The sequence below is a fragment of the Bison bison genome, unplaced genomic scaffold (assembly GCF_000754665.1).
Source record: "Bison bison bison isolate TAMUID 2011002044 unplaced genomic scaffold, Bison_UMD1.0 scf7180017864035, whole genome shotgun sequence".
In the NCBI taxonomy this organism is placed as follows: Eukaryota; Metazoa; Chordata; class Mammalia; order Artiodactyla; family Bovidae; genus Bison; species Bison bison.
In genome coordinates, this window is record NW_011494607.1 from 8,252,094 (window position 1) to 8,269,863 (window position 17,770).

General features: G+C 41.7%; 1 protein-coding gene across 2 annotated transcripts in view; it reads right to left on the bottom strand.

Moving 5' to 3' along the window:
* RNGTT (RNA guanylyltransferase and 5'-phosphatase) overlaps positions 1–5,688 on the bottom strand; it is a 240,518-nt gene extending 234,830 nt beyond the window's left edge. For both annotated transcript variants that reach the window (XM_010834696.1, XM_010834697.1), the window contains exon 1: positions 5,428–5,688. In XM_010834696.1, the coding sequence (XP_010832998.1) occupies positions 5,428–5,491 (64 nt within the window). In that variant the 5' untranslated portion in view covers positions 5,492–5,688. The remainder of the gene's footprint in view (positions 1–5,427) is intronic.
* Positions 5,689–17,770: the final 12,082 nt, after the last annotated feature.

Here is a 17,770-nt window from a genome sequence, read left to right on the forward strand (position 1 = left end):
GTTGTTGTTGTCGTTTAGTGGCAGGTCGTGCCCCATTCTTCTGTGATCCCATGGATTGGGATCTTCCAAGTAAGAATACCGGGGTGGGCCACCATCTTCTTTCTCCAGGGGATCTTCCCAACCCAGGGATCAAACCCTCATCTCCTGCATTGCAGGTACATTCTTTTACTGCTGAGCAACTGGGGAAGTTCATCTTCCCCTTTAATTTTCTCCAATCAGCCTGTGCACACTCAGTTGCTTCCATCATGTCCAACTCTTTGCAACCCTATGGACCGTAGCCCACCTTTGTCCCTGGGATTCTCCAGGCAAGAATACTGGAGTGGGTTGGCATGACTCCTCCAGGGGATCTTCCCAACCCAGGGATTGAACCCACATCTCCTGCACTACAGGCATATTCTTTGCTGCTAAGCCACCAAGGAAGCCAACTACTCCAACTCTACTTCTAAACCATCACCATTCTTTCACCCGGACTGCCATGAAAGTTCCTAAATAGTCTCCTCACTCTCATTCTTGTCTCTTTCATCAAACACAGAGCAATCAAAGTGAGCTTCTTTAAAGTGCAGTCAAATCATCTCACCCCAGTGCTTAAGAAACGCAATGGTTTGCCAGTGCACTTTGAAAGTATATAAATATTAAAATCCCTTATTACACCCTAAAGCCTTTAGGACTTGGCTCAAACACTCCATCCTCATATCCATGCTGCTGCTGCTGCTGCTGCTAAGTCACTTCAGTCGTGTCCGACTCTGTGTGACCCTGTAGACGGCAGCCCACCAGGCTCCCCCGTCCCTGGGATTCTCCAGGCAAGAACACTGGAGTGGGTTGCCATTTCCTTCTCCAATGCATGAAAGTGAAAAGTGAAAGTGAAGTTGCTCAGTCGTGTCCGACTCTTGGAGACCCCATGGACTGCAGCCCACCAGGCTCCTCCATCCATGGGATTTTCCAGGCAAAAATACTGGAGTGGGGTGCCATTGCCTTCACCCCTCATATCCATATCCTCACTTTTAAGGCTGATATCTCTCCATCATCATTCTATCCTAACAGAAAGCTTTAAAATAAAAACAAAACAACAACAACAACAAAAAAACCCAACAATATATCTAGCATACTTTTTTTTGGGTTAGCCTGTGCAACTTGTGGGATCTTCGTTCCCCTGACTAGAGATCAAAACCCAGCCCTCGGCAGTCAGAGGAGGACCACAAGAGAATTCCATCTAGCAAACTTCTCGGAGAAGGCAATGGCACCCCACTCCAGTACTCTTGCCTGGAAAATCCATGGACAGAGGAGCCTGGTAGGCTGCAGTCCAAGGGGTCTCGAAGAGTCAGACATGACTGAGCGACTTCCCTTTCACTTTTCACTTTCATACATTGGAGAAGGAAATGGCAACCCACTCCAGTGTTCTTGCCTGGAGATTCAGAGGGACGGGGGAGCCTGGTGGGCTGCTGTCTATGGGATCGCACAGGGTCAGACACAACTAAAGTGACTTAGCAGCAGTATCTCATAATACTCTATAATAGAGTCATTACTGTACTTGTTATAACAAAACTTTGTTTAAAAATGATGATTTACTACTTCCAAGAAACTATATGCTTTTAAGTTGAGGGACTATATCTTAATCATCTCCCAAGTCCCAAAAACTAGCACAAAGTATACACAAATATTTGCTAAGTAAAATGACTTCAAAGTCACCAATATTCTCATAAAACTATCATATTTATAGTCCCACAGTTAGTTCCCAGGAAGTTCTTTACACATAGTATATATAAACTGTTATGTTGAATAATCTGCCTTTAAGAAATGAGAAGCTAGTTTCATTCAAAGTGTTCACCTAAAATCCATCACTCAGAAGGAGAAAAAAAAGAATTCTTCAGAAGTTCCTTCAGAAAAGCCTCAGAAGGAGAAAGGGCCTATCTCCAAGAGCTCTCTCACTGGAAGTCTGGTTTAAGTAGAAAAAGGAACTTCAGTGGGGAACAAATTGTTTTTATAATTAGTGCCATCTTCTTTCTGATTCAGAAAAATTATGAACTTGCATAGTACTAATAAGAGATGGACAAGGAAGCCTGGCGTGCTACAGTCCATGGGGTCGCTAAGAGTCAGACATAACTGAGCAACTGAACTGAACAAGGCATCCTAACGTTTACAATGAGAAAATTTAGCCATCATATTTTCCTAAATGTGCAAAATATCAAAGAAATTATACAATAAGCATGGATTCTTTTTCTAATGAGAAAAAAGAGGAAGAAAAGAGGAGGCAGAAATTGGGAATATGAATGATTCCTTATTTTTCTCTAAAGCTTGCAATAATGTAGCTAGCATTTCTCGTTCTACTACTATAAAACACTGCCAACCCTGCATTATCTAAAATACACAATGTGTCATGAACGCTTCTAGGACACAGAATTTTAAGGTAAATTCAGAGAGATTTAAGAATTTTATGTTGTATTCCCTTTACTTTTTAACAAGGGTCACAAGCCAAAGCAGACCTGATTACCAGTAAAGATCCAGTTGGTTGCCAGGAGGCCTGGGGTTCTGTCCAGGGCCCACAGCTGCTCAGATGAGGTGAGTTTAGTGACTCAGTGAGCACAATAACTAAAAGTCTAGCTTTTGGGGGTTAAAATACTCCAATACAATAAAAAGGAAAACTTTTTTATTCCTGACCCTTCATCTCCAGGAGAGGGAAAAAGAAAAGAAAAGCACACAACTCTTATTTCTTAGAGTGATAAAGCTGTCTGGGGCTTGCACTTCACTGGCTGCTGTCCACCCCCAGTCAGTACATACATGTGTCCCTTTATCTACCAAGAAGTCAGTATCCTGATATTTGTCATTGCCATGAGCAGACTACATTAAAATTCTGACTTTTAAGCTGTTTTTCTAATTCCAAATAAAAAATAATTCTCTTTTGACAAGATCTTCTTTATGATTTTGTTTTCCTCACAAATAAATGTAGCTGGTAACTCTAATAATAAAGCATCCAGAAACATGTGCCAAGTTAAAAAAGAAGTCAGACATCTAAGTTCAGAGGTTTCTTCATAACTCTATAGCGGGGGAAAATGTAAAAAAAAAAAAGATTCAATACTAAGTTAGAGATAACAAGGGGAAAAAGTCAAAATGTCTGAAGAGTAAGACCTATAAAGACAAGTGTAAAGAACTGTAATCAATTCATCTAAAGAAAGTACAATGACTATCAACTACAAGTGAAAATGCCTATAAAAATGGTTAGAACATAAAGAAAATTATTTCATTTTTGTTAAGGAAAACCATTTCCTCACCCTAAGACTTATTTAGATTATCTTTCAATAAGACTTTTATCCATCATTTATATGGTTTTACTGACTGAAGATTTAACATAAAATGTGAAGAAAAGCTGACAAACCAGAAGAATCAGAAAACATGAATTAAAAAATGACTACAGAATCTTCTCTTCCAACCATTTAAAATAACTAGGCAGACATACTAAAGATGTGTATATAATTAATAAGCATGCATAGTTCACTACAAAATCCTTTAATTTTGTTTCAAAACATCTTCTAGAAAAAGCATTAGGTTGATGTTAGTTAAACTTTAAAATTTTAATTCTTCAAAAGAAACAACAAAAGAGAATGAAAAGGCAAGCCACAAACTGGAGAAAAGACTTTGAAAAGTATATGAAGTTCCAATACTTTGGCCATCTGATGCAAGGAGCCAACTCACTGGAAAAGACCCTGATGCTGGGAAAGACTGAGGGCAAGAGGAGAAGGGATAACAGAGGATGAGATGGTTGGATAGCATCACCGACTCATTGGATGTAAGTTTGAGCAAACTCCAGGAGATTGAGAAGGACAGGGAAACCTGGCGTGCTGCAGTTCAAGGGGTTGCTAAGAGTTGGACATGACTTAGCAATTGAACAACAAAAAAAAGATTTGTATTTACAACATATAAAGAACAATAACAACTCAAAAATAAAACCACCCAATTTTAAAAATCAGCAAAGGAACTTCCCTGGTGACCCAGTGGCTAAGACTCTGAGTTCCCAATGCAGGGGTCCTAGGTTGGATCCCTGGCTAGGGAACTAGATCCTACATTCTGCAACTAAGAGTTTCCACATGCCCCATCTTACGATCTCCAGTGCCGCACAAAGATCATAGATCCCAAGTGCTGCAACTAAGACCCTGCACAGTCAAATAAATAAAAATAAATACTTTTTAAATCAGCAAAAGATTTGGACATTTCGTAAAAGAAGATATTTCCAAGAAGCACATGAAAAGATGCTCAACATCAAACCACAATAAGACAGTACTAAGCCCCTATTGGGGCTTCCCTGAGAGCTCAGTTGGTAAAGAACAGGTAATATTAAAAAGACTGATCAAATCAAGTGTTAGGATATGGAGCAAAGAAAAATCCTCATACTGATAGTCAGGAATGCAAAATGTTATGACTTTGAAAAGAGTTTGGCAGTTTTTTGAAATGTTAAACGTACACCTACTGTATGATCCATCCCTCTCCTAAAGATTTACACAGGGGAAAAGAAAACATATGCCCATACAGAGAACTGCACATTAATGTTCATAGTAAGTTAGTATGCAACAGCCAAAAACTGAAAACCCAAAGGACCATCAACGAATGAATGAATAAACAAATCTAATTTAAACCGGTGTAGCTGTAACAATAGACTATTACTTGGCAGTAATAAGGGATGAGTTAATGATACACACAAGCACACGTATAAATCTCAAAATAATAATGCTGAGTGAAAGATGCCAGAGATCTTCCCCAAAAGAGAGTATGTTTCCATTTATTTTAAAAATTATACAAAATGCAAACTAAATCTATAGTGACAGAGAGCAGATCACCGGTTGCCTGCAGAGGGAGGGATTATCAACAGCTGGAGGAAACCTGAAGAGGTGATGATTATGTTTACTATCTGTGTTTCATAGGGGGTGTGCGGAAGTCAAAATTTACCCAACGGTACACTTTTAAATTTAAAGTCTGCTGGGTCAAACTCAAAGATGAAAAAGTCCTCAAAAGTCATTCTTTTAAAAAAAAAAGATTTTAAAAAACTAAGCAAAACAAAAACCTCCAGTCTCGGTGTGGATCAATTTCACCGCTGGGAACTGCCCTTCCTCTTCTTAAGCCTTCCTTCATCTCAAGACCGACAGACACCCTTCCGAGAACCCTGAAAGGTTTACAAAACTCTTGACTAAGCTTCAAAGTACTGCCCCTTGAGTTCTTGCGTCCTCAGTTCCTGCCACACAGAAACCTCCTATCTACCTTCCTGTTCGCAACATTTAGCCTTAACAAGTGCCCCTATTCCCTCCAGTCCAGATTCCCAAACAAGCTTCATCGGACCGAGCATATCTCGGTCCTGAAACACCACTACCGAAAGCTGCACGCCCTCAGCCCACTCTCGGACCCGCCCGTGCGCGGGGACTCGAACACCCCGGTCCCGGTTACCTGCCACCGGCTGGCCACGCCGCGGACAGTTTAGCCACCGCGGCGGGATCTTGTTGTGAGCCATGTCTTGGGGCCGCGCACAGCCGCCCCTCCACCAACGCTCGGCCTAGCCGCCGCCTCCTCGCGGTCCGCTCTGAACCACAGGTCTGAGGTACCCGAATCCCGGACGGCGTCCGAACCCTAGCCGCTCGGACGAGGGTAATGTCAGCGGCAGGGCGCCACTTCCATTCAGGCTCAACTCTAGGCGAGCCCACAATGCACCGCCACTTCCGCCCCCAAAGGCCCCACCCACTTCTTTCCGAGGTCAGAGGTGAAAAAGAGACGCCGGCGGAGGGATGGGAAGGAGTTAAGGCTAAGGCGAGTGGAAGGGGCGGGTCTTCCCTCGCCCCGCCCCGCCCAAATCTCGGACTGCTCTGTGGGCGACTTTGCACATGCTCGGCTGCTATAGTGGGAGAAGGCAATGGCACCCCACTCTGGTACTCTTGCCTGGAAAATCCCATGGACAGAGGAGCCTGGTAGGCTGCAGTCCATGGGGTCGCTAAGAGTCAGACACGGCCGAGCGACTTCACTTTCACTTTTCACTTTCATGCATTGGAGAAGGAAATGGCAACCCACTCCAGTGTTCTTGCCTGGAGAATCCCAGGGACGGGGGAGCCTGGTGGGCTGCTCTCTATGGGGTCGCAAAGAGTCGGACACGACTGAAGCGACTTAGCAGCAGCAGTAGCAGCAGCAGCAGCTGCTGCCATAGTACGGGATACCGCAGAACTACCGTTCTTTACATTTCTGTCTCGACAGCCGATGGAAACCCTGGAGAATGAAAGGAAACCAAGCCTCTTTCCAAGCGTAGAGTAGTCCGCAGATTTCGTTAAGGCATCTGTTTTACTGACGAAAGGGGCTTTCCCGCCGCCGTCATACCCCAAGAGCCTGATCGCCCTTTTTTCGGCCAAGTTTGGCGTCCCGGCAGGATCTGGGTTTGACTGGGAATTTGAAAAGTTCTTCCTGACTTGGATTAGCGGAACAAGCTTTAGAGAAACTCTAAGGGCGAGAGATTGGAGCACCAGAAATGAAGGATTTCTCTTTGGGGGTGTGCTTCTAGGGATCCATGAAGCATCTGAAATTAACCCCAAAATGGGTTTTATGAGTTTTGTTTCTACATTTCTGGAGCAGTTTTATAGTGTATTTGGGAGTCTCAAAGTTACCAACTAATGTGTGTAATTGGCAAAGGCAGGAATTGCTCAGTGGAGTACCGCTACGCGGCAGTGTTCTCAATTTGGTTTACCAAATGGTCTTTCCTTCCAGTTAAGCCCGTGAGATTGGAAGCATCTTCCAATTCCAGGCGATTGGAAGTTCATTTTATAAACTGTGTCCTGTAATAAGACTTTCTATAGCTACTAGACTAATTTAGTTAAAGTATGAAATATAAAGCTGGATGCTGGCAAGTTAATTATAGTGTTAACAGGCTGGTTTTAAATGTTAGTGCTGTATTTGAACTGCAAGAGAATGCGGTTTGGGGCAGGGCAGGGAATGCGTGTTAAAGCAGTGGTCTCCAACCTTTTTGACCAATTTCATGAGAGACAGTTTTTCCACGAACCAGGCTGGGGAGAGGGGGTGGGTTTCAAGATGATTCAAGTGCATTTCATTCATTGTGCACTTTTATTTCTATTATTATGACACCAATTCCACCTTAAATCATCAGGCATTAGATCCTGGAGGTTGGGGATCTGATGTTAAAGTGCTGGTGAGAAACTTGTGGGACTGCTCAGCTCCCAAATGCCTGGACCATCTCAATATGATCAGAATTCTCCCCAGAAATGGAAAGGGGCTCTCTCTGTTTGAGAGAGCCTGAATTAGTTGGCACTCCTGGTCTGTCTGGCTGTTATATCTGTTGAGACCTTTTAGTGAAAGTAACACTCCTCTGCTAACAGGAAAAAATAAGACTCAGTTGCCTTACAAACCAGCCAATTACAATTACAATCTGGGCAATTACAATCTGCCCAGATAATGGCCAATTCTAGTGTCTGCTGGCAGAGTGGAGTTGGAGCAAAGAGGAGGTCAAGACATGTTAATGAGAATGTGTTTGTGGTTCCAGAAAGCCAGGGAGGACTCATGTTGGTCACTCTGTGGGCATCTGTTTTTCCTCTTGGAGAACGGCAGAGAGGTGAGAGTAGGGGTAAATAAGATTGAATTTTCCCTGTTGACAAAAAGGAAAAAGACTTTCCCCTTTCCTAGAACATTTTCTTCCAAAAACTTTTATTTGTAAATCCTGCCCCATCACTTTGATACCTATATATAAGTCTTTTGAACAGCTCAGTAAGCCTCTTGACTGCTTTAAAACCCAAGAACTTTTCTCAGGGTCTGGAGAGCCATCTCTTTGTAAACAGGAAGAAAGATGGCATCCCCCTGTCTCCTTGTCACCACGGGAATTTAACCTAAAGAAAGCAGAAACATTACTTTACCAACAAAGGTCCCTACAGTCAAAGCTATACTTTTTCCAGTAGTCCTGTATGGATATGAGAGCTGAACCATAAAGAAAGCTGAACGCCAAAAAATTGATGCGTTTGAACTGTAGTGTTGGAGAAGACTCTTGAAAGTGCCTTGGACTGCAAGGAGATCCAACCAGTCAATCCTAAAGGAAATCAATCCTAAATATTCATTGGAAGGACTGATGCTGAAGCTGAAACTCCAATACTTTGGCCATCTGATGAGAAGAGCTGACTCATTGAAAAAGACCCTGATGCTGGGGAAGATTGAAGGCAAGAGCAGAAGGGGACAACAGAGGATGAGATGGTTGGATGCCATCACGGACTCAATGGACATTGAGTTTGAGCAGGCTCCAGGAGTTGGTGAAGGACAGGGAAGCCTGGCATGCTGTAGTCCGTGGGGTTGCAAAGAGTCAGACATGACTGAGTGACTGAACAACAATAACAACAACACCTGGTTCCAAGCTGTAAGTTGCAAAGATAGAACTCATGTCTGTTATGTCTTCTGCATTGGTAAGTGGGTTCTTTACCACTAGCACCACCTGGGAAGCCCTCTCTATGTGTGGCTATGTCCAAATTTCCAGTCCATCCATTGAGTTCCGGCCCACCCTAATCCTGTGTAAACTCATCAAGATTCCATCTGCAAAAACCTATTTCCAAATAAAGCCACACTCAAAAGTACAAGGTTAGAAATTAAAGATATCTTTTGGGACAATTCAGTCCATAACACCCACCATGACTTCTGGAGGCACGTCCAGACTTGTAGAAACATAAGCCCTTCCAGGAATCCCAGGAATTTGGCAGCAGCAGCAAATCAACTATACTTCAGTTTTCTAAAAAAATTATTCAGTTGTCTAGAGCGTAAAGCCTTATTGTCTATTTATGATTAGTTGTCCTTCGTGTTTTTATTTCCTGCTGTTGCTGCTACTAAATCACTTCAGTCGTGTCCAACTCTGTGCGACCCCATAGACGGAAGCCCACCAGGCTCCCCTGTCCCTGGGATTCTCCAGGCAAAAACACTGGAGTGGATTGCCATTTCCTTCTCCAATGCATGAAAGTGAAAAGTGAAAGTGAAGTCGCTCAGTTGTGTCCGACTCTTCGCAACCCCATGGACTGCAGCCCACCAGGGTCCTCCATCTATGGAACTTTCCAGGCAAGAGTACTGGAGTGGGGCACCATCACCTTCTCCTAACCTGGGCGTATTTACAGGGTTTGACTTTGGTTTACTTCTGTAGGCCCTCTTGGCATGAGAGATACACATCAGTCGAATGGCCTCCTTAATTGTTTAATTGTAAAACTGTTTAATTAGTTTAACAACATCAATTCCCCAACAAAGTCTCAACATGAAATGACTCTAGTTCCAGGGTTGCGAATATATGCCCAACTCTGAGCAAGTCACAAACCTGCATGCAAGGATACCACATCTATTTTGTATAAATCAACTCAATCCTGATTCTGAATTCCATTCTGTTATTAATAGAGGAAAAATGATGTTCCCTCTACTTTTCTTGGCTGAGACCTCCTGTCATAAAAGACAAGAGAGAAACAAACAGAAGATTATTAACATGGACATCTCACATATAGATGTGAGATACCCAGGGAAGCTGAGAGAGCCAGCACCATACTAACATCTTGAGCCAAAGACGAAAGAATGATGTTGAGGGAAATGGAGAGACTGTGGTGACCCAAGGACGAAAGAGCAGATAAAACCAAGGAGGATCTTGGAATGCAGGAGCAGAAAAACCAGATCGTCCTTCCCTCACCCATGTGGTAACTATTAATGGAACAGTATAACCTGTCTCCCCTCCTACCCCATAGGGAGAAAGTATTTGCCCTACTCTTGCCCACCCAGTATACATGCCTCATCCAATCAGCAAATGACCTGCAAGACCTCTATCCCACTTCTTGTACCCTGGGTATTAAAGTGTACTAGGACCCCTGTTCAACATCGGTTCTCCCTTGAGCTGGCCCACTGTTCTAATAACATCTCCCATTCTAATAAACTTTATTTCCCTCTCATTTTGTCTCATGTCTGGAAATTCTTTTCCAACCTGCACCCAGACCACGACACTTCTGATGGCCGGTACAGGGGCTTGGGGTCTCTTCCCCACCTCCTTGCTTCTCCTTTCTCATAGGGACCCTCTGCGAACAGGCAAGTGCTGTGGAAGCAACAAAGGAACTCTGGCCAGGGTTACCTTCTGGTGTGTTCCGAAGGCCCCACTGCTTACTGCACCCCAGTAGCTGCCGCCCAAACGGGTGAGGCTCTCTCCTTTGTCTTCTTTCCAACTGAGGCCTAGGCCAAGAAATACTCAAAATGGAAACCATCATCCCCTGGCCACCGCCTCCCCGATAGGATTATAAAGTGAATTCCTCAGCCATCTTCCCTGTCACTTTCACTTCTTTCCCTTTTTGGTCCAGACTGATTGACAAGAGCATAGGAGATGCCTCCGAGCCATAACCTCCCCCCGACCGCAAAAAAAAAAGGCCTCTGAATGGTACAGCAGCTTTTGCCAAAAGCAGGGAAAGGACTCAGAATTTCCTTCCTCCTTATCTCCTGCCCCCCTCTGTCTCTCTCCATCAGATTTCTTAGATGACCTATACTCGACCTTTCATAGCCACATGATTTCTAGGAAAGGATTCTGAGGTTCCATTTGGTCCAGGTCTTTCTCCTATATTTGAAAGCCTGAAGGATCAAAAACTCTCCTCTATGCTTCAAAACCAATTCTTTTTGCATATGCAATTAAAAACAACTAGCTTGTTAAAAAACCTGCCTAAGGAAAAGCTTGAAGTTAACCCTTTCTATGACTCTGAAATACACAGCTCACGTTGCCTGAGACCTCAGCCTTGGGCAAATTAGAACTTAAAAAAAAAGTGGGGAGGAGTCAAAGAGACATTTTAATTATCAGGTGGAAAACTATGAGATCTCTGCCTGTCTGTCTGGATTTATGTATGTCTTGGTGTGTGTCTTTTGGGTTTTTTTTTTTAATATTGCTGAAGTTGTAAATGAGTTCTAACTTAATTAGCCTAAACAAAAGGAAGCCCTTACAAATCAGACAATTCTAAATACAAGAGAAATTAACCTAAATGAATTTGAGATTCACGTGAACTGGGGAATATTCAATATTAAATATCTAATATTAATGTTTGTTTGCTAATCTAATTAGACATGTCTAATAGAGACATGTCTAAGCACCGTTAACATTAAGCATATTTTCATTGTGCTGGGTTTATTATAAGTTAAATATTGTTATATTGTTATATCTGTTACAAGTTTGTTAGCAAGGAAAGTACCTGGAGTGAATGAAGAAACTTCAAAAAAAAATGTAAATGAAATATGAGCTTTTGGACAAACTCCATTAAGAATAATTATACTTTAGAAATGTCTATCTAAAACAGTCTCTCTAGATTTTGGTAATCTGAATTTCTAGGGTAGTGCTAAACTAAGTGACAGACGTTTATTGAATAGCTAGGTCTTCTCCAAGTAAAATAAGATTCTGAAACATTCACTACTTAATACTAACTCCCTCTTACACAGAAACTAAAGAGACTTTGGACTACTAATGAATAATGTTTGATGCCATCCTGCGATGGTCTCTATAAGAAAGCAAATTTTTTTTTTAGAAATTGTCAGTGGTGTTTATGCTCACCAATCTATAGAATGCTAATACAACAGTCGTTCTTGGCTGCTTAAGGAAAGTAAAGTGTGTTTTCAGTAAAGATGGTATGAGAAATGAAATTACATTTTATGAAGGGAAAAGGAAGTAGGTTTGACTTACAGGTGGCTGTTTCAGGATGGGAGAACAAAGTAATGGGTACAGAAAGTGATAAGAAGGTTTTATGGAAAGTAGACTCCAAGGGAAGAGTTTTGTGTATAAATATATGTTTTCTTAAGATGTTGAACTGCCTTTGATAATGGATTTTAAGTTTCTTTACCTTTGAAGTAATCTGTTCTATGTTTACCTTTGAAATCTTTTGTTAACTTTGGCTAAGTGAGTAACTATTGTTTCATAGTGACTTATATGATCCTATCTGACTGAGTGTTACAAATCCTTTTGATATTTATTGAAAACACTTACTAAATCATTTGACTTCTAGCTAACTTTGGGATGCTTCAGAGGGCCCCTGAAACATGCCAAAAAGAGCCACTAAACTACCTGAGTTCATTTGCATGTTAAATTACTTGGGAAGTATTGTTAGAGGATTTAAACAAATATTTAAAGATTCAGATTTAAATTGTATGGTTGATGTTACTTATATAGATAGCCTAGACATTATGTGAAATTCATGAAAATCTGATATGTCCTGATATGTAAAATGTTGTCAGTTATAATTAGTTATCATGTTAAAGTGTTACAAGTGACAGCAATGATCAGGCTACCTTGTCAATTGCAATTTAATTAGATTTTAAACTTGCCTTCTATGGTTTCACTCTCATGCCTTTAAAAAAAATACTACTAGTTCTTCAAGATTTATGGAAAAGACTTTTCTAAGATTAACTGATGAACAAACTTTGTTTGTTTGTTATCTGTAAACTGGTACCAGGCTGAAATTTAGTCTACTCTCTGTATTAAGAGAATAAAGTTTTCTTAGAATGAAGCTTTCAATAACAGATTATGAATTTCTTTGCCTTTAAGTGATTTATATTTGTTTTTAAGATATTTTGTTACTTTGGTAAAGTAAGTAAGCATTATTTAAGATTATGGTACACGTAGACAAAGCTCATTCTGCTTCTACAAAAAATAAGCCTTCACAATTAGACTTTTGCTATCCTGATGTCCTTAAAACATGGCAACATTCTACTCCTAAATCGGGGATTTAAAAATGGGTGAACAATATCTGTAAATCAAAGAGTCAGGGCCATGGAAAATCCAAGACGGCCGCTTGGCTTTTCCCAGCTCCCTAAAAAACCTCATTTTTATTTGATGGGTTAAAGCCTTCCCAGGCTACAAGGGTTAATGTCCTCATAATGAAAAAAATCATGTTTCATTGAATATTAAGTTTTGTTAATTGTTAAACTAAGTTTCTAGTTTTGTTAATTAAGGTCTAGTGTTTACTAAGACTCACTTCTGAGACAGTTCCTTGTTATGCTATATTGCTAAAAGGTTTAATTAAGTTATTAAAAAAGACACTCTAAGTTTGTTTCTAAAGCTTATCTCAGTAACCAGTCTTACGATAAAGATCAGACACTCCCTGATGTACAAACAGGAGATTAACATCAAGCTATAGTCATTTAACAAATGAAGTCAGGTGACCTGGGGTATACTGGGCTATACCTAATGAAAGTTCTTGACTTAGATTCTTGCTTGTGATCTTACTAATAACTGCTAGCTATACTATTTTCTATGTCACTTGTTTCAGAAGACTTTTTACGTTACCAGGTGTGTAACTGAGCCTGTGATAAAATGCTGAGATGCAGTTCCAAATGAGATCAATGATTATAACGAAGTAACTCTAGATATGGGAAGAGGCAACAAGAGGGACAGGTATGATCCAGAGACTTTTGCGACTCACAAGCCCTGGTCTAGTAACAGCACACTGAGTGGCCTGTCAATGGAATCTTCGGTAGGCCTGGGACACAGTGGCCATGAAATGCCCCAAAGCGTGGTCGAATATGGGTCTATAAAAGGACCCTGCTGACTGGAACGTGGCGCTTGCCAGCTGCCTCTATAAGGATTACTTCGTGACCACTGGAAGCTTCTGACCTTCAACATCCCCTGAAAGGAATTCAGGGTGGAGATGAGAAATAAGGCACTCTGTGCTCTGGAAAAATCCCACAAGAACCGGCCTTCAGATAGTCAGATGTTTTCAGGTAAAGATTTTATGAGCCCGAATTCTTGCCTCTTCTCATACCTAAAGAAACACTAAGGTCGCAAACCAATTTCTGGGCCTGGTTCTCCTGGCTAGCCCCTGAGCAACTTTTCTACTTCTATTAATCTTTGGGCCATGTACCTTTAGCTTTCTTGTAAAGTTTGTTTCTTCTAGAATGCAACAATTCTCCAAGTGGTAGTATGACAAGAATATTCTCTGACCAACGAACACCTAGACAATGCTGAAACAATTTACCTTATCATTCCATGGACTCTCATCTCCCTCCGAAAATGCACCCTGACAGAGAGCAGGCAAAGGGAACCCAGAGCCCCACGATGCCCCTGTACAGCCTGAAGAAGCCAGAGTGGTCATCACCCCTTTTCCTTTGAGACTGGGTTCCCAAATGCCTGAAAAGGGAAATAGGTAGGTAGTTAGACATGAGCAAGGTATCAAAAGGGGCCAAAGAATTGGCCCTAAAATTAACGAGAGGGAGGAATGTGGTGATCCCAGGATGAAAGAGCAGATGAAACCAAGGAGGGTCTTGGAATGCAGGAACAGAAAAACCAGACCTTCTTGTCTTTCCCTCCCCGGTGTTGTAACTATTAGTGGAACAGTATAACCTGTCACCCCTCCTACCCCATAGGGAGAAGGTATTTGCTCCACTCTTCCCCCACCCAGTATGCATGCCTCATCCAATCAGCAAATGACTCACAATACCCACTATCCCACTCCTGTACCCTGGGTATAAAAGTGGACTAAGGACCCTTGTTCAACATTGGTTCTCCCTTGAGCTGGCCACTAACACCGTCTCCCATTCTAATAAATTTTATTTCCCTCTCATTCTGTCTCATGTCTGGAAATTCTTTTCCAACCTGCACCTGAACCAAACCAGAGGCCAGTTTTGGGCGATTACCAGGAAAAAACACAGTAAAAGGTAAGGTTTGTTATGGAGATTTAAGTCTCTGCCTTAAAAATGTCTCTTTGGCAGGTTACTTCAAGCTAAAAACAATGAAGGCCTGAAGGCCTCAAGAAGAAACTTGGACCTTCCCCCTAACTGCCTAAAAAAGAATTTAGATATAAGACCTGTTCCCAAATACAGCTGTCTCTAGAGATATCTGCAAAGACTGTGGGTTACATGTGCAGGGAAAACTCTCTAGAGATCAGGTCCACTCTGAATCCCATTGTTTCTCCAAGGCCCAGGCAAGCATTTATTTACCAAATATTTGCTTTCTCTTTTTTTTTTTCACCTCCATGTCAATTGTCTTTCTCCCTTCTGAAGTCCCAAACCACTACCCCAAACATCTCTTGTCTTTAACTGAAGATGGTATTGTTGTTGTTATTGTTGTTCTGTCCCTAAGTCACGTCTGACTCTTCGAGACCCCATGGACTGCAGCTCGCCAGGCTTCCTTCATCTTCATCTTCCTTCATCTCCCAGAGCTTGCTCAAACTCATGTCCATTGAGTCCGTGATGCCATCCAGCCATCTCTTCCTCTGTCATCCCCTTCTCCCCCTTCCCTGTATCTTTTCCAGCATCAGGGTCTTCTCCAATGAGTCAGCTCTTCCCATCAGGTGACCAAAATATTGGAGCTTTAGCTTCAGCATCAGTCCTTCTAATGAATATTCAGGGTTGATTTCCTTTAGGATTGACTGGCTTGATTTGCAGTCCAAGGCACTGTATTAAGATAGTATAAAGGTTCGTTAGTGGTTTTGGCCATTTTGGTGAGTTACTCAGTTTTCCTGGGTCTCTCCCAGGTAGACGTGTTATGAAACTTTGATTGTCTCCTATTAATCTTCCTCGTATCAGGGCTTCCCTAGTGGCTCAGTGGTATAGAACCTGCCTACCAATGCAGGAGACCCAGGTTCGATCCCTGGGTTGGGAAGTTCCCTTGGAGAAGGGAATGGCAACCCACCCCTGTATTCTTGTCTGGGAATCCCATGGACAGAGGAACCTGTGGGCTACAGTCCACGGGGTGGCAAAAGAGTCAGACACAACTGAGCAACTAATGCTTTTCACCTTCATGTCAATTTAATTCTTAGATCAAATAGAAGAACCTAGAAGGGTAGAGGAAAATGTCTTTCTCTCTGACAATGGCTAATGTCTTGAGAAATAAAATTTTAGGGTTTGATGACAGAATGGACATATCATACAAATGAAGTGATGAAATAAAATTATTTTAAAGCAAGACCAGAAAATTTTAACAAAATTTTCTCTGCCGTTGGAGCCACTCTCCCTCCCTTTAGCATGCATAGTGCGTGTGCATCTTGCATGTGCTTTCTACTTTAACTGGGTCCCCTTAGAAGACAGAGGAATACCTAGTCACCAAAACAACAAAAAGGTAATTACCTCCCAACACCAGCAAGTAACCACTTAGGAGATGATATTTTTTTCTTAATCCTGTAAGAGATCACTATGACCCACTACTCACCTTGTCAGACTATTTAAACTGTCAGAATGTCACTTTGATATAGAACCTTTTGTCTCAAAATTGTCTATAATCGTGCTTTAACATCTAAAAAGAGAACTGACCTCAGAACTTCTTGAAAAACTGTCTCCCGGCTTATAAACCTTCAGGTTGACTGGAATAAAATCTTCTATTTCTTTCTTAGATTGATTTTTGATTCATTTTTTTCATCAACAGAAGCATCAAAAATGACCCAAGTTTTTCTTTCCAAATCAAAAAGTTGCCAACTTTCCAGCTAACAACAAGAATCCTAAGCCTATTTCAAGAATGCTCAAACTACCACACAATTGCACTCATCTCACACGCTAGCAAAGTAATGCTTAAAATTCTCCAAGCCAGGTTTCAGCAACCGTTAAATTTCATGTGAACCGTGAAATTCCAGATGTTCAAGCTGGTTTTAGAAAAGGCACCTCTTTAGAAAAAGAGGAACCAGAGATCAAATTGCCAACATCCGCTGGATCATCAAAAAAGCAAGAGAGCTCCAGAAAAACATCTAGTTCTGCTTTTTTGACTATGCCTAAGACTTTGACTGTGTGGATCAGAACAAACTGTGGAAAATTCTTAAAGAGATGGGAATACCAGACCACCTGACCTGCCTCTTGAGAAATCTGTATGTAGGTTAGGAAGCAACAGTTAGAACTGGACATGGAACAACAGACTGGTTCCAAATCGGGAAAGGAGTACATCAAGGCTGTATATTGTCACCCTGCTTATTTAACTTATATGAAGAGTACATCATGAGAAACACTGGGCTGGAAGAAGCACAAGCTGGAATCAAGATTGCCAGGAGAAATATCAATAACTTCAGATAGGCAGATGACACCACCCTTATGGCAGAAAGCGAAGAAGAACTAAAGAGCCTCTTGATGAAAGTTAAAGAGGAGAGTGAAAAAGTGGGCTTAGAACTCAACATTCAGAAAACTAAGATCATGGCATCTGGTCCCATCACTTCATGGCAAATAGATGGGGAAACAGTGGAAACGGTGATAGACTTTTTTTGGGGGCTCCAGAATCACTGCAGACGGTGACTGCAGCCATGAAATTAAAAGATGTTTGCTCCTTGGAAGAAAAGTTATGGCCAACCTAGACAGCATATTAAAAAGCAGACACATTACTTTACCAAAAAAGGTCCATCTAGTCAAAGGTATGATTTTTCCATAGTCATGTATGGATGTGAGAGCTGGACCATAAAGAAAGCTGACCACCAAAGAATTGATGCTTTTGAACTGTGGTGTTGGAGAAGACTTTTGGGAGTCCCTTGGACTGCAAGGGGATCCAACCAGTCCATCCTAAATATTCATTGGAAGGACTGATGCTGAAGCTGAAACTCCAATATTTTGGCCACCTGATGTGAAAAACTGACTCAAATGAAAAGACCCTGATGCTGGGAAAGATTGAAGGCAGGAGGAGAAGGGGATGACAGAGGATGAGATGGTTGGATGGCATCACCGACTCAATGGACATGAGTTTGAGTAAACTCCAGGAGTTGGTGATGTACAGGGAGGCCTGGCATGCTCCAGTTTATGGGGTCGCAAAGAGCTGGACACGACTGAGTGACTGAACTGAACTGAACTGAGGCCTATTATTTCATAT